The sequence below is a fragment of the Bufo gargarizans genome, chromosome 4, assembly GCF_014858855.1.
Source record: "Bufo gargarizans isolate SCDJY-AF-19 chromosome 4, ASM1485885v1, whole genome shotgun sequence".
Lineage (NCBI taxonomy): Eukaryota > Metazoa > Chordata > Amphibia > Anura > Bufonidae > Bufo > Bufo gargarizans.
The window spans coordinates 523,055,700-523,073,921 of record NC_058083.1 but is presented as its reverse complement, the minus strand read 5'-3'; the positions used below and the strand labels follow the sequence as shown (position 1 = coordinate 523,073,921).

Below are 18,222 nucleotides of genomic sequence, written 5' to 3'. Positions count from 1 at the left end.
GGCCAGTAGTTTAGAAATGCTGGCATTCAGGGCCAGGGATCGAGGGTGGCTAGGTGGGAATTTACGCTTTCTATCAAATGTTTGTGAGATGGAGAGCTGAACGCTGGCGTGTGACATGGTTGAGACGCTTGGTGACGGAGGTGGTGGTGGTGGTGTTGGTGGTACATCCCCTGTTTGCTGGGCGGCAGGTGCCAACGTTCCTCCAGAGGCGGAGGAAGAGGCCGAGGCGGCAGCAGCAGAATAGGCCGAGGCGGCAGCAGCAGAAGAGGTAGCAGGGGGAGCCTGAGTGACTTCCTTGGTTTTAAGGTGTTTACTCCACTGCAGTTCATGCTTTGCATGCAGGTGCCTGGTCATGCAGGTTGTGCTCAGGTTCAGAACGTTAATGCCTCGCTTCAGGCTCTGATGGCACAGCGTGCAAACCACTCGGGTCTTGTCGTCAGCACATTGTTTGAAGAAGTGCCATGCCAGGGAACTCCTTGAAGCTGCCTTTGGGGTGCTCGGTCCCAGATGGCGGCGGTCAGTAGCAGGCGGAGTCTCTTGGCGGCGGGTGTTCTGCTTTTGCCCACTGCTCCCTCTTTTGCTACGCTGTTGGCTCGGTCTCACCACTGCCTCTTCCTCCGAACTGTGAAAGTCAGTGGCACGACCTTCATTCCATGTGGGGTCTAGGACCTCATCGTCCCCTGCATCGTCTTCCACCCAGTCTTGATCCCTGACCTCCTGTTCAGTCTGCACACTGCAGAAAGACGCAGCAGTTGGCACCTGTGTTTCGTCATCATCAGAGACATGCTGAGGTGGTATTCCCATGTCCTCATCATCAGGAAACATAAGTGGTTGTGCGTCAGTGCATTCTATGTCTTTCACCGCTGGGGAAGGGCTAGGTGGATGCCCTTGGGAAACCCTGCCAGCGGAGTCTTCAAACAGCATAAGAGACTGCTGCATAACTTGAGGCTGAGACAGTTTCCCTGGTATGCATGGGGGTGATGTGACAGACTGATGGGGTTGGTTTTCAGGCGCCATCTGTGCGCTTTCTGCAGAAGACTGGGTGGGAGATAATGTGAACGTGCTGGATCCACTGTCGGCCACCCAATTGACTAATGCCTGTACCTGCTCAGGCCTTACCATCCTTAGAACGGCATTGGGCCCCACCATATATCGCTGTAAATTCTGGCGGCTACTGGGACCTGAGGTAGTTGGTACACTAGGACGTGTGGATGTGGCAGAACGGCCACGTCCTCTCCCAGCACCAGAGGGTCCACTAACACCACCACGACCATGTCCACGTCCGCGTCCCTTACTAGATGTTTTTCTCATTGTTATGGTTCACCACAACAACAAATATATTATTTGGCCCAATGTATTGTATTCAAATTCAGCGGGATATAAATTTGAGGCCTAGTATTTAGGCGCTGGGTGACCGGTATGGATTTAGTGACAGAATTAGACTTGGAAATGCACAGAAGCGTGTGTGTGAAGTTATTCTGAATGACCCTATGTGCACCTTGAATATTATATACCCTTTTAGGGATAGATTTCAAATAGCTCTGATATAGCAGAAACCACTAAATTATGAAATTGCTAAATTGGGAATTGTACTTCAACCCAGAACAAAAAATGTGCTTTGACGGGCACTAAATAACTTTCCCAGCTACAACAGGACAGCGGTAACGAGAGATTTAGAGGGATTTAAATTTGAGGCCTAGTATTTAGGCGCTGGGTGACAGGTATGGGTTTAGTGACAGAATTAGACTTGGAAATACACAGTAGCGGGTGTGTGTGAAGTTATTCTGAATGACCCAATGTGCACCTTCAATATTATATACCCTTTTTGGGATAGATTTCAAATAGCTCTGATATAGCAGGAACCACTAAATTATGAAATTGCTAAATTGGGAATTGTACTTCAACCCAGAACAAAAAATGTGCTTTGACGGACACTAAATATCTTGCCCAGCAACAACAGTACAGCGGTGGGTAACGAGAGATTTAGAGGGATTTAAATTTGAGGCCTAGTATTTAGGCGCTGGGTCACCGGTATGGATTTAGTGACAGAATTAGACTTGGAAATGCACAGTAGCGGGTGTGTGTGAAGTTATTCTGAATGACCCTATGTGCACCTTCAATATTATATACCCTTTTAGGGATAGATTTCAAATAGCTCTGATATAGCAGAAACCACTAAATTATGAAATTGCTAAATTGGGAATTGTACTTCAACCCAGAACAAAAAATGTGCTTTGACGGACACTAAATATCTTGCCCAGCAACAACAGTACAGCGGTGGGTAACGAGAGATTTAGAGGGATTTAAATTTGAGGCCTAGTATTTAGGCGCTGGGTCACCGGTATGGATTTAGTGACAGAATTAGACTTGGAAATGCACAGAAGCGTGTGTGTGAAGTTATTCTGAATGACCCTATGTGCACCTTGAATATTATATACCCTTTTAGGGATAGATTTCAAATAGCTCTGATATAGCAGAAACCACTAAATTATGAAATTGCTAAATTGGGAATTGTACTTCAACCCAGAACAAAAAATGTGCTTTGACGGACACTAAATATCTTGCCCAGCAACAACAGTACAGCGGTGGGTAACGAGAGATTTAGAGGGATTTAAATTTGAGGCCTAGTATTTAGGCGCTGGGTCACCGGTATGGATTTAGTGACAGAATTAGACTTGGAAATGCACAGAAGCGTGTGTGTGAAGTTATTCTGAATGACCCTATGTGCACCTTGAATATTATATACCCTTTTAGGGATAGATTTCAAATAGCTCTGATATAGCAGAAACCACTAAATTATGAAATTGCTAAATTGGGAATTGTACTTCAACCCAGAACAAAAAATGTGCTTTGACGGACACTAAATATCTTGCCCAGCAACAACAGTACAGCGGTGGGTAACGAGAGATTTAGAGGGATTTAAATTTGAGGCCTAGTATTTAGGCGCTGGGTCACCGGTATGGATTTAGTGACAGAATTAGACTTGGAAATGCACAGAAGCGTGTGTGTGAAGTTATTCTGAATGACCCTATGTGCACCTTCAATATTATATACCCTTTTAGGGATAGATTTCAAATAGCTCTGATATAGCAGAAACCACTAAATTATGAAATTGCTAAATTGGGAATTGTACTTCAACCCAGAACAAAAAATGTGCTTTGACGGACACTAAATATCTTGCCCAGCAACAACAGTACAGCGGTGGGTAACGAGAGATTTAGAGGGATTTAAATTTGAGGCCTAGTATTTAGGCGCTGGGTCACCGGTATGGATTTAGTGACAGAATTAGACTTGGAAATGCACAGAAGCGTGTGTGTGAAGTTATTCTGAATGACCCTATGTGCACCTTCAATATTATATACCCTTTTAGGGATAGATTTCAAATAGCTCTGATATAGCAGAAACCACTAAATTATGAAATTGCTAAATTGGGAATTGTACTTCAACCCAGAACAAAAAATGTGCTTTGACGGACACTAAATATCTTGCCCAGCAACAACAGTACAGCGGTGGGTAACGAGAGATTTAGAGGGATTTAAATTTGAGGCCTAGTATTTAGGCGCTGGGTGACAGGTATGGGTTTAGTGACAGAATTAGACTTGGAAATACACAGTAGCGGGTGTGTGTGAAGTTATTCTGAATGACCCAATGTGCACCTTCAATATTATATACCCTTTTTGGGATAGATTTCAAATAGCTCTGATATAGCAGGAACCACTAAATTATGAAATTGCTAAATTGGGAATTGTATTTCAACCCAGAACAAGAAATGTGCTTGAACGGACACTAAATAACTCGCCCAGCTACAGCACTAGGGACAGATTTAGCTGGATATAAATTTGAGGCCTAGTATTTAGGCGCTGGGTGACCGGTATGGATTTAGTGACAGAATTAGACTGGGATATGGCCAAAAAATAAACAGACTATTGCTGGTTAAATGCACTTGGTGTGACAGCTTCACCCTGATGTAGGCTTTAGCCAAAAAACAACCACACCATTGAGGGTTAAATGCACTTGGTGACAGGCGCAGCTTGCCCCTGATTTTGTATATGGCCAAAAAATGAACAGACTATTGCTGGTTAAATGCACTTGGTGTGACAGCTTCACCCTGATGTAGGCTTTAGCCAAAAAACAACCACACCATTGAGGGTTAAATGCACTTGGTGACAGGCGCAGCTTGCCCCTGATTTTGTATATGGCCAAAAAATGAACAGACTATTGCTGGTTAAATGCACTTGGTGTCACAGCTTCACCCTGATGTAGGCTTTAGCCAAAAAACAACCACACCATTGAGGGTTAAATGCACTTGGTGACAGGCGCAGCTTGCCCCTGATTTTGTATATGGCCAAAAAATGAACAGACTATTGCTGGATAAATGCACTTGGTGTGACAGCTTCACCCTGATGTAGGCTTTAGCCAAAAAACAACCACACCATTGAGGGTTAAATGCACTTGGTCGCAGCTTGTGCTGGCGCACCACAAGACACAAAATGGCCGCCGATCACCCCAGAAAAATGAGACTGACAAACGGTCTGTGCAGCCTAAAAACAGTGAGCAATTGAGGATCAGCAGCTCAATGATCCACAGCTGCAGATCGATCAGTTAATCAAGTCCTTTGGAGGAGTTAATCTGCCTAATCTCGCCCTACTGTCGCAGCCGCAACCTCTCCCTACGCTAATCAGAGCAGAGTGACGGGCGGCGCTATGTGACTCCAGCTTAAATAGAGGCTGGGTCACATGGTGCTCTGGCCAATCACAGCCATGCCAATAGTAGGCATGGCTGTGATGGCCTCTTGGGGCAAGTAGTATGACGCTTGTTGATTGGCTGCTTTGCAGCCTTTCAAAAAGCGCCAAGAAAGCGTCACAAAAGCGCGAAGAAAGCGACGAACACCGAACCCGAACCCGGACTTTTACGAAAATGTCCGGGTTCGGGTCCGTGTCACGGACACCCCAAAATTCGGTACGAACCCGAACTATACAGTTCGAGTTCGCTCATCCCTACTTGTAATGAATCTAGCAGAGCAATGAATGGAGAGATCTCTGGATCCATGTGAGGTGCAGGGCTGGTTCTGGCTTTGTTAGAAAGAGGTTGTCGGTGTCACATGCTATATGAAGTCTGATTTTATTTTTTGACATCAATCATGGGATAACCCTTTAAAGTCATTATCTGATGGCGCATTCCCTTTAAAGGGATATTCCAGTTTGCAATTTTCAGCATCACATTATCACTGACTAGTGATTGTTTATCTGTAATGCCCTGTTTTCCTGCACTCCATCTCAGTCACGAGACGTCTGTGTTGGTTCCCTGCCCCAATGACATCATGTCTACATCTGAGGCCTGGCAAGGCTTGTAAGGCTCTGCCCTGTCGAAGTCATCAATGACCTTGTCTCTGGGGGCGGTGTTCTTCTCATTCCCTGGACCCTGCCCTGTAGATATGATGTCAGCAATGAGGCTATGTCTTATGGTCAGGTGTTTCCAGCGTGCTTCAAGCAGGCTTGGATCTTGAATGTTCAAGCTGGGAGGGGAAGGAAAGGCAGAGATCTGCGGGTCACGGATCTATCAGAAGCTTCTCTCTCTCTACCCGTATCCAAACCACCCACCAACCGTCGGACCATCTTAATAGTTCGCTAGACAAGTAACCACAGGGAACCAGTCTAGACTCCATTTGCCGAATTCCAAGCGCCCCATATTTTAAGGTATTTATCATGAGATCTATTTAGCCAGCTGGTCATCTCCACGAATTTGGAGATATGACACCTTCGCTCGCCACTCCTGGACCATAGGGGGGGGATTTATCCAAGCAATGAAGAGGGATCAAGGATTTTGCTACAGCAATCAGATGCGTCGCTAAGTTATTCTTAGAAGGGACATAAGAACCACTCGGTTTAGCCAGAAGCACCATCTCAACTGTAATCTGAAAATTTAGCGAAGTGATTCTCTCTATCTCTCCAGCTATGTCTTTCCAATACAAATTGATCAGTGGACAAGTCCACCATATATGGGACAACAAGCCTGTGTCCCCTTCACATCTCCAGCACATCCGAGTAGGCGACAGTCCCCTATCAAAGAGGAATTCGGTGTCCTGTACCACCGTGTAAGTCATTTGTAATGGTTTTCCTGAAGTTTCACGCATTGCGAGAAACTATGTGAACCTCCAGCTGATTCAAAACAAATCCCAGTTCCCGCTCCCACCCCAGTAAATATGGTGGTTTCAGCTCCTTTCCTCTTTCTCCCATCAGTGGGTAGAGCGTGGAGACTGAAAAACCCCTTTAATAAGGTAAGGTCATTACCACTGCCCATAGTGCCCCCTTTTGCACTCACGGTACTAAATAGAGACACCTAAGAATGCAGGATCTGTCATCAGGAATGTGTGGACTATTTCCAAAAAATCAGCTGAAACATGAGTGAAAACCACGCAAAAAAGGTAATAAATATGTGTTACAAGCCACTGGATTGGAGATTACATGGGGAGAGCACAAACTCCCCACCAAAATCTAACAACATTAATCTATTTAAAAGATGGAACGTGTCCCCGGTAAACATGTAAGGTTAGAAAATCAGCAGATGGACGTCTCAAAACCCTGCGTGTGCACAAGCAACTCCTGCAGTGCTGGTCCTGCCGAGATCCAAGACGAGCGACTCCATCACTGGGACAATCTGTCTTTACAGGCAAAGGTGGTGGAGACAGGAAGCTGAACACAACAGTATTTATCTGCTGGCACGGTACCCATGGGTGGTGGGAGATGCTGGGACAATCTGTCTAGTTGTAGTAATCATGAAAATGCTACTATGTAACAGATTTCCACTTTTTGTGTTTATTTATAACCAAAACATTAAAACAGAGAAACACAATTGTTACATACAGGTGAAATTTGAAAAATTAGAATATCTTGCAAAAGTCCATTTATTTCAGTAATGCAAATAAAAAGGAATTGCATTAATGCAGATTAAAATTGGAATTTTGAGAAAAGCTTCTATATTCCAGACTCTAGTCAGCTAATTAATCCATACCCCCTGAGCAAAGGGGACCTGAGATTGTGACTTTGGGGTTTCATAAGCTGTAAACCATAATCATCCAAATTATAACAAATAAAGGCTTGAAATATCTCGCTTTGCATGTAATGAGTCTCATATATTAGCTTCACCTTTTAAGTTGCATTACTGAAATACATGAACTTTGCACGATATTCTAATTTTTCGAGTTTCACCTGTATGTGCTAATGATAATTATTACTGACATCATGTGACAATGAGTCTTGGTGACCTTATGATGATCTCATCTTTCTGGGTCTTCAGGCTTTTCAAAAACATCTTAGACACCTGTGGTTGTCTCCTCCACCTTACTTCTGGTGGCCCTTCAGTGTGATCATGTCACCGCCAGTTCTATGAGAAGGTCTGGCAGACGTTCTTCTCTACCTCTTGCATGACGTTCTTTGTTTTGGTTTCACTTTGTCATCTCCTTTCCTTCTCCCAGCTGTCACCTATTTACACTAATTGTCTCCCTTTATATTCCCTCCCATACTGCCTCACTTTGCGGTTTATACTACTTCCTGGGTGAGATGTTCACTGCTGGAGGCTGCGGCTGCTGATTACTCAGATAAGTCTTTTTCCTTTATTTGTGTTTCTTTGCTGGCTTGATTCTAGGTGACCCTGACTCCGTCCGTATTAGGTGCAGGGAGCCGGTGGTCATGTCCCCTCACTATTATAGGGTTTTCAGGTGTCACACAGCATTAGGTACGTGGCATGAAATCGTCTACCATAAAGACCTTTGCATGGGCATAGCAGTCAGGAACAGCTCTAGGGGTTTTATAGGGCTCACCCATATGCTCCTTAGTTTGGGATCAAGCCAGTTGGATGTTTAGTTATAAGTTCCAGCTTTCTGCAACACCATCCGTGACAGATCATTTACACAGCAAGTGATATGAGATAGATAGATAGACAGATAGATGGCATGAAAATGGGCAAGTGCAAGGATCTGAGCAACTGTGAGAAGGGCCAAATTGTAATGCGTAGATGACTGGGGTCAGGGCATCTCCAAAACAGCTGGTCTTGCTGTGGGTTCCCAGAACGTAGTGGATAGTACCTACTAAAAGTGGTCTGACGAAGGACAAGCAAACTGGCAAAAGACTCAAGGGAGCTAAAGGCTCATTGGTATCTGTGAGGAGTGAGATTGCCCCTTCTAGTCCAATTCAACAGAATAGCTACTGTAAAGCTAATTGCTAACAAGGTGCAGGGATGCATAGGAAATAACATTTTACTATAAAAAATGCCCATGATGACTCCTCAACACTGGAAGTACTACAATGGGCATGTGAGTGTCCAAACTGGACAAAGGGGCAATGGAAGAAGGAAGCCTGGCCTGTTGAATGGTTGGGTCTATGTGCCTACCTGGAGAAGAGATGGCACCAGGATGCACTATGGAAAGAAGACAAGTCAGTGGAAGCAGTGTGATGCTCTGGGAAATGTTCTGCTGGGTAACCTTGGGTGGTGACATCATATGGATGTGACACATACCACCTACCTAAACATTGTACAGACCAAGTATATGTTTTTCTAACCTGCGTCGCATACAACTTACAACACCTGATGGTCAATATCAGTACGTGGGCCGGTAGCTAAGTGGTTAGCATTGCAGTGCTGGTGTCCTAGGTTCAGATCTGCTGTATGTTCTCCCTGTTTGTGTGGCTTTCCTCCAGGTACTCTGGTTTCCTCCAACACTCAAAATACATACTAGTTGGGGGATTAGATTGTGAAATCCAATGGAGACAGCGAATAAGTCTGTAAAGTGCTGCGGAATATGTCAGCGCTATGTAAGTGAGAAAAATAAATAAAATATTACTCTTTTTTGGGGGCTCGTCCGGGATGGCCTAGGCATGAACCCTGTTGCCAAAGTTTATTTTTGTGCACAATATTAAGCCTTATTTCAAGACAGATAATGAGATTCTGCATTTAGAATAAGAAACTATTTAAACTTAAATTTTGTTTACTTCTTGGAGATTTGGGTATTTCTCTCCGGAGACGCTTCTATTTATATTGATTTTTGTTCTCATCTTTTGCTAATTGTTGAAGAATTCCTGAGTATAAAATGAGACAGCTCAATAGGAAATGTCAGCAACTCCTTTCATGAATCGCTGCAACCTTCAACCCGACTGTCATCTCAGAGCAGCTTTTTGGCTGTTCCGGTGAGTGTTTTAATTAGTGGCATTTCAGATGATAACCTGCAATGTCACCGCAGAAGAAACAATGTGATTAGAATTTACAGTGCACACCATGTGTGAACGAATGACACACTCCTGTCACAGGATTTATCTTACCTCCTAATCGTTCTCAGAAGTGTGGATCGAGCCTCATTGTGAAAGGTAATAATGATACTCGTAGGTGGAAGATTTGATGGGTAGTGCAGCTCAGTACATCTGAAAAACAGAGCAATTACCAAATAAGAAGATCCATCAAAATAGAAAAAAAAAATCCATTTATACAACAGTCAGAAGGTTCTCAGATTTCTTCACATCTTTTAATAATAAAGGGTGAACCCAATATTTCAGTTTAGATAAAAGTTGAGTCATTTTGTACATATTACATTACTTATCCTGTACTGATCCTGAGTTACATCCTGTATTATACTCCAGAGCTGCACTCACTATTCTGCTGGTGCAGTCACTGTGTACATACATTACATTACTTATCCTGTACTGATCCTGAGTTACATCCTGTATTATACTCCAGAGCTGCACTCACTATTCTGCTGGTGCAGTCACTGTGTACATACATTACATTACTTATCCTGTACTGATCCTGAGTTACATCCTGTATTATACTCCAGAGCTGCACTCACTATTCTGCTGGTGCAGTCACTGTGTACATACATTACATTACTTATCCTGTACTGATCCTGAGTTACATCCTGTATTATACTCCAGAGCTGCACTCACTATTCTGCTGGTGGAGTCACTGTGTACATACATTACATTACTTATCCTGTACTGATCCTGAGTTACATCCTGTATTATACTCCAGAGCTGCACTCCCTATTCTGCTGGTGGAGTCACTGTGTACATACATTACATTACTTATCCTGTACTGATCCTGAGTTACATCCTGCATTATACTCCAGAGCTGCACTCACTATTCTGCTGGTGGAGTCACTGTGTACATACATTACTTATCCTGTACTGATCCTGCATTACATCCTGTATTATACCCCAGAGCTGCACTCACTAGTCTGCTGGTGGAGTCACTGTGTACATACATTACATTACTTATCCTGTACTGATCCTGAGTTACATCCTGTATTATGCTCCAGAATGGTATTCACATTCATTGTGCTTAGTATTGTAGTTCACCGCTATTGAATGCATGTGGCTAGGAGGTAACATCACATATAACCGGTGGAGCAGTTTTTTTTTTTTATATCCTGGACTAATGGACAGGCTCTTAATAAATGTAATACACCAGCAGTAGTTACATCCCCACTATAGAGCTATGGCATATGACTGCTTCCCCTGCTTGCCAAGACAAATACTGTCTATCTGCAGACACCACATGGATGATATCTCTGCCCCGAGATGTACACAGCCCTCACTGAGGTCAATACCAGTTGCATGAATCCATATGCACTTAGCTCCCCCTAGAGGTGACTGCAAGTAGACAGAATTATATAATTTATCACAAAATAAAAACGATGATTCTTCTGCAGGTATAATTGAAATGAATGAACAGTGAATGTTGACCCTGAAGCATAATGTGTGTATATTCTATAATGGAGATGGGGTTTGGGGCTAGTCAGCCCTACAGTAGGTATGTACGCCGGTGTACTGCGGCATTTATAGGAAAGTCTGTGGGATTGCAGATTTCACCCAGGACAATGGCGACATACTGTACAGCACTTAAATGTTGTAATTTTTGCTGTTTCTCCGCAGATCTTATAGCCAGTCTCACTAAAAAGTGTTAAATTGTGACATTTCGGATGAAGACGTCAATGAGTCCCCGAAATGTCATCAGTTATGATAATAAGACACTACTGAGGGGCAAAGGATGAGAAAATGTAAAGGTTGAAATTAATTAAGACCTTGGGTCTAATGTGATAGGAAACAGGAGACTTTTTACTACTGAAGATGAACATTTAAAGGGCAAGTCCAGTCACAGCTGCTATTAGCGTCAGTGGTGCAAGAATCATGCCCTGACGATGAAGAGCTCCGACAAGGAGAGACGGCTCCCTCTGGTGGATGATCAACGTCCCTGCAATACGATCACAGGGAGCTGAGCAGTTACTGCAGCAGTCGGGGGCCTAACAAATATATTGGTTTTCAGAGAAACACTGCTTGTTAATGATCTGTTAAGTAGATTTTTCTACATTTTTTCTACATTAGGTTCTGTACATTCAACGCTCATGTCAGGGACAAACACAGGATAACCCCTCAGGCCTGCCACTACTACTGTATATGACCACTAGGGAAAGCCTAATAGACTGTCAGGGTTATGAAGTGTTACAGTGTATTACACAAGTAATCAGAGAAAAAGAGAAAGAAATGTAAAAACAAAATAAAAAAGCTGAAAAAGCATGTAAAAAAAACCCTGCCAAACTAAACTAAAAAGACTAACAAAGTAAAAAACGAAAAAAATAAAATAAACTGCCAGACTGAAAAAAAAAGGAAAAAATGTGAACTTCCAAACAAAAAAACTGGGCAAAGTAAAAAAAAAAAAAAAAAACCCTGCCAAAGTGATAGGTTTTAGAAATAAAAAAAAAATTGCAAAGTGTAAACAAAACAAATTTGCCAAAGTAAAAAAGAAAAAAAAGCCAAAATAAAAACAAAAATTAAAAGCATGGGGATAAAAAACTATTTAAAATATATATATATTTTTTTAAAACTGACAATGACCCATTTTTAATAGACATATTGAGCTTGAAATCATAAAATAGAATAATGCAGAGCAAAGTTACATACAGCATTTACACTGCATAAAAACGAATGTACTACATATAAAACAAAATAAAAATCCAAAAAGCAATGGCAAATAGTTTTTTTTTCTCAAATCCCCTCAGCAGAAAACAATAATAATAATCATGATAATAAAAGTTAATCAATAAACTCCATAACAGCAAAACAGGACATGTCAATATGTCAGGAAAAACCACCAGCCTCCAGGCCTGAGGGAAAGCCCGAGGACAGGCCTGATACACGTCAGTGAGATCATGGATTCTATAAGAGATCAGATGATCTCATGTTCAAGTCCCCGAGTGGGACCAAAAGAAAAGGTAAAAATTCTACTAAGAAAACCTAACAAAAGAAAAGCAACAATAAGGGCTTGTTCACACGACCGGTCTGCAATGCATGGGCACCGCTCATGGGGCAGCCACATGGGAATCGCAGATTCACTTGAATGGGTCCACGATCCTTCCAATCCGCAAAAAGATAGAGTAATTTCTCTATCTTTTTGCGGTACGGAACCCCAGAAAGCATTCCGTAGTGCTTCCGTAGTGTTCCGTTCTGCATCTCCGGATTTGCGGACCCATTAAAGTGAATGCACACGGAACGGTGCCCGTGTATTGCGGATCCACAAACGCGGTCCGCAATACGGCAACGGGCAGCGCACGTTCGTGTGAACGAGCCTTAAGAGTTCGATTTCGCTGCAGTTGCAACAACTCATTAAAAAAAAGAACTTTATTCATACTGCACGGCAAGTGGCACAAAAAATGTCAGAGTCGTTTTTTTCCATCCCCGCCCAAAAAATACTGAAGATTAATAAATAAACAACGTGAATCCCGCTAAATATTATTACAACCAGTCCTGCGAAAAAATAAATCCTCACTGGTGATGAGCGAAGTTTCCCAAAATTTTATTCGGCTACTTTGTGGCAAATTTCTTTGTAAGTAGTGGGCGCAATGACGTGGAAAGGCGATTGCGCCGCCCCCAGTCATTGAACCCCTCAGGTGGCGCGTTCATTGTTGATTGCGGCATCTGAGATAAAAAATTAGGGCTTTCAGGGGTTAATCAGTTAAAAATAATTAAATAAATACTCACCTGATCTATTTGAGCGCGAAGAGGCCGCAACGGCCATCTTGATTGAAGACACTGCGCAAAATCTCGGGTGGTGTGTGATGTCAATTTCGTCCGCGGGATCTTCAATCAAGATTGCCGCGGTGGCCTCTTCTCGCTCAAATGGATGAGGTGAGTATGATTATTTTTACCGCCATTTCAGAGAAAATTGAGAAATTCGGCTTCGCAGTGAATTGAATTTTCCCTGAAATTCGGATTGAAGTCCACTTCGTATACTTCGATTCGCTCAACCCTAATCATCACCAAGAGGAAGATCAAAAGTTATGGCCAACGGGTTGGCCCATCTCCTACATCGGTGGAATATCACCTCTGGGACCCGCACCTATCTCTAGAACGGAGCCTGCAAAGTGAAGGAGAATGGACCGCGCATTCGCGGCTGCCTCCATTCATTTCTATGGGACTTCCAAAAGCAGCCAAGGGCGTCGCTCTACTATTTTTGGCAGGTCCATAGAAATGAATGGAGGGGAGCCGCACATGCACCTCGCTCGGCCCGCTCTCCTTCACTTTGCAGGCTCCGTTCTAGAGATACAGTAGGTGCTGGTCCCACAGGTGATAGGCCACCAATATATGTGAGATGGGCTGTCCAGGATCAGAAAAACGTGCCTTTTTTAAAAAAAAACAGCGCCACTCTTATCCACAGGTTGTATCTGGTATTGCAGCTCAGCTCCAATTATTACTATTATTCATCAAAACTCCATTCATTCCAGTAAATGGAGCTGCAATACCCGACACAACCTGCAGATTAGTGTGGCGCTGTTGCTGGAAGAAAGCAGCCACGTTTTTCTAATTGCTAGACGTAGAGGTGCCCGAACTTAAAAAAATATATATATATTATTTTTAAATATATTTATGAAATATTACCGTTTTTGTATTACCTTTGATATTTCCAACATTGATATTATCTGTATGTATATGACAAGGGGCGCTCTTACTTTTTTCACAAAAGCTTTAACTTAGTAAAAGTTTCTATTGTTTTATTATTTATATTTTATTCCACTTTTATGTTTCTGTAGTCTCCCTATGCATGTGACAAGGGGTGCACTTACTTTTGCACACAACTGTATTAGTATATTGCAATGTAAACAGGGGAGAAGTAGAAGCAGAGCGGCTAACCATGACTGACATATGCGATAGCGGGCGGTGGCGGAGTCGTCTGTGCCTCACGGGCAGGTGATGAGAGGCATCCGCACCCTCATCTACAGCCGCAATCCCTCCAGGATTTTATGTTGAGAAGCGAAATGCGAAACCCTAATGACATCTGAACGGTTGTAAGACAATTTGCGCAGATTTGCCGGCGAGATGTCGTCCATGGCTCAGGATCTTGTATAAACCATCAAAGTCCTTTTCAGCCTTTGTAGTTTCAGCTCATGAATTCCTCCCGTCACATCAAAGACGGTTTATGCAGAAGCGAAATTAATCTCTTTGCACAAAAGTAACTTCTGGAAAGATTTTATTCTCTGCAGAAAAAAGCCGCGACTTCTCAGAAACAGCGGCTTATTAATCACGCTTTAATGGATCCGGTCAATAATACCGGTAAAGGGCGATGGCGATTACACAGCATCTGGCGGAGTCTCATCACTGTCCGGGGTATATCTGTCGCTGATTCGGTCGCAAAGGCGATTTGCGGCCGAATCTGCAACTTTTGCCTGCTCAGCAGCTGAGGTGTGTAGCATGAGGTTCTGCAGCAGCTGAGGGGTGTATTATGAGGTTCTGCAGCAGCTGAGGTGTGTATTATGATGTTCTGCAGCAGCTAAGGGATGTATTATGAGGTTATGCAGCAGCTGAGGTGTGTATTATGATGTCCTGCAGCAGCTGAGGGGTGTATTATGAGGTTCTGCAGCAGCTAAGGTATGTATAAGGAGGTTCTGCAGCAGCTTAGGTGTGTATTATGAGGTTCTGCAGCAGCTAAGGTATGTATTATGATGTCCTGCAGCAGCTGAGGGGTGTATTATGAGGTTCTGCAGCAGCTAAGGTATGTATTATGATGTTCTGCAGCAGCTGAGGTGTGTATTATGAGGTTCTGCAGCAGATGAGGTGTGTATTATGAGGTTCTGCAGCAGCTGAGGGGTGTATTATAAGGTTCTGCAGCAGCTAAGATGTGTATTATGAGGTTCTGCAGCAGCTGAGGGGTGTATTATGAGGTTCTGCAGCAGCTGAGGGGTGTATTATGAGGTTCTGCAGCAGCTGAGGTGTGTATTATGAGGTTCTGCAGCAGCTGAGGTGTGTATTATGAGGTTCTGCAGCAGCGGAGGTGTGTATTATGAGGTTCTGCAGCAGCTGAGGGGTGTATTATGAGGTTCTGCAGCAGCTGAAGTGTGTATTATAAGGTTCTGCAGCAGCTGAGGTGTGTATTATGAGGTTCTGCAGCAGCTGAGGTGTGTATTATGAGGTTCTGCAGCAGCTGAGGTGTGTATTATGAGGTTCTGCAGCAGCTGAGGGGTGTATTATGAGGTTCTGCAGCAGCTGAGGGGTGTATTATGAGGTTCTGCAGCAGCTGAGGTGTGTATTATGAGGTTCTGCAGCAGATGAGGTGTGTATTATGAGGTTCTGCAGCAGCTGAGGGGTGTATTATAAGGTTCTGCAGCAGCTAAGATGTGTATTATGAGGTTCTGCAGCAGCTGAGGGGTGTATTATGAGGTTCTGCAGCAGCTGAGGTGTGTATTATGAGGTTCTGCAGCAGCTGAGGGGTGTATTATGAGGTTCTGCAGCAGCGGAGATGTGTATTATGAGGTTCTGCAGCAGCTGAGGGGTGTATTATGAGGTTCTGCAGCAGCTGAAGTGTGTATTATAAGGTTCTGCAGCAGATGAGGTGTGTATTATGAGGTTCTGCAGCAGCTGAGGTGTGTATTATGAGGTTCTGCAGCAGCTGAGGTGTGTATTATGAGGTTCTGCAGCAGCTGAGGTGTGTATTATGATGTTCTGCTGCAGCTGAGGTGTGTATTATGAGGTTCTGCAGCAGCTGAGGTGTGTATTATGAGGTTCTGCAGCAGATGAGGTGTGTATTATGAGGTTCTGCAGCAGCTGAGGGGTGTATTATAAGGTTCTGCAGCAGCTAAGATGTGTATTATGAGGTTCTGCAGCAGCTGAGGGGTGTATTATGAGGTTCTGCAGCAGCTGAGGGGTGTATTATGAGGTTCTGCAGCAGCTGAGGTGTGTATTATGAGGTTCTGCAGCAGCTGAGGTGTGTATTATGAGGTTCTGCAGCAGCGGAGATGTGTATTATGAGGTTCTGCAGCAGCTGAGGTGTGTATTATGAGGTTCTGCAGCAGCTGAGGGGTGTATTATGAGGTTCTGCAGCAGCTGAGGTGTGTATTATGATGTTCTGCAGCAGATGAGGTGTGTATTATGATGTTCTGCAGCAGCTGAGGGGTGTATTATGGGGTTCTGCAGCAGCTGAGGTGTGTATTATGATGTCCTGCAGCAGCTGAGGTGTGTAATATGAGGTTCTGCAGCAGCTGAGGGGTGTATTATGAGGTTCAGCAGCAGCTGATGTGTGTATTATGAGGTTCTGCAGCAGCTGAGATGTGTATTGTGTACACCTCCCCTCACCCATTTACTCCTTCCTTAATATAGCATGGGAAATGCTGGTGTCACATAATTATAAACTCGGGGTCTGTTATGTGATATACAGAGATTTCGGGAAGTGTAATCCTCATTTTCCTCCCTTTAACCCCTCAGTATACTTTAGCACATGTCGCTGTTGGTCGGTCACATGTAAGCGATTGCTGTGTGGTATAACGGTTTTCTTTATCGGTTGGCGGATTTTTTTTTACTGCCTCTTGCTATGTGACACCTTTGTCGGGTAATGAAGATGAAGTGGCTCTTGGAAGGAGTTTTTAAAAGAAATTAAGATTCCAGCTCCCGCACATTAAATATAGTGTGAGACGCTGAAACGCGGCCAACGATGACAACATTACAGCGAGATTATGTGTCGCCAGCAAAAGAGTGATATCATTATCGGACGGTGAATTAACAGATATATTACAGCTCATTAAATCAATGTGAAACGCGTCAGCACGGCCACAACAACATTATTGAGGAATTAGAAATTCATCAGGCTTAAAGGGCCAGTACACCTAAAAAGGCAGCAGCTGATTCGAATGCAGCAGAGAAGCGGCTGGTATCAATCACACATATGGATGTAAATGTGACTGGATTCTGAAGTGGTTAATAACAGGAAACTATAGAACCTATGGGCTCCGTCAGGTACCAGAACCTGGATGTGACTGCTGCCCGTGCACAACCACTAGTTACTCCACTTCCTCCACACATCAGAACTGCAGAGAAAGAACTGCTCACTGGCTGAGGTGGGTCACTGCTGAGGTCCATTACTGGCTGAATTGTTGAATCGGGAGAGGAATTAGAGAGTAGCAGAGACCAGAGCAGTGTGGAAACAGCATGTCCAACTGGGACCGGAAGTAGAAAGCAGCAGGAAGCAGAACAATGTCAGAAGGACATGCCGAATCCGGATAGGAAGTTGAGAAAAGCAAGGCCCCTTTGGTATTTTCTCAATGCCTGTTAGAGAGTGACGAGGCGGCGACTATTCAAATGGGACTCCTTCATTCTAGTCATCTCTGGGGGTCCCACAGGTCAGAACCTCATCCATTAGCAAGTGATGGCAGAACCTCTGCAAATTATGGTCCAAGATCTGAACATATAGGCCCATATTTATTACAAGTGGCACGTGGCCATCATACTGTGCACTTTGTGTTAGAACTGCCTCACTAGGCATGGTGTGCTATAGGGTAGCATGCTGGCCATTCCTCAACACGTGCTATATCTGTTATGTATGCGGCGTATAAATAACAGCGCCACACGGTGGCCAAATAACACTTCTATACAGCTGCCTAAATAACAGTGTTATAGTATGCTGCTACCGCCAAACTTTGAAAAATAGTGAAAGACAGTAGCTTTGAGCGCCAGATCGTCGGCAGCGCCCCCTGCAGCGGGGAGACTGCCGTTGTATTTTTGCTACTTTGTAAGATTACACCTGAGTAATATAACATATTCCAATCTTTAATTAACAGCATCTAATATTGATGGGCGGCGCGCTGGGTCCGAGGCTCAACACCGCCAGTGATTACCGGATGATATTAAACTAGGTCGCGCCGTATACAGCGGAATACACGAGAATTCACTTGCGCAGTAAAATGCTGTTTCAGTG

The 18,222-nt window shown here is 43.8% G+C and overlaps 1 protein-coding gene across 2 annotated transcripts in view; it reads right to left on the bottom strand.

Annotated features, from left to right (window-relative positions):
* The window catches only part of GALNT14 (polypeptide N-acetylgalactosaminyltransferase 14), a 417,279-nt gene that overhangs the window by 133,556 nt on the left and 265,501 nt on the right, over positions 1 to 18,222 (bottom strand). For both annotated transcript variants that reach the window (XM_044292046.1, XM_044292047.1), the window contains exon 3: positions 9,315 to 9,413. In XM_044292046.1, coding sequence (XP_044147981.1) covers positions 9,315 to 9,413 — 99 coding nt within the window. The remainder of the gene's footprint in view (positions 1 to 9,314; positions 9,414 to 18,222) is intronic.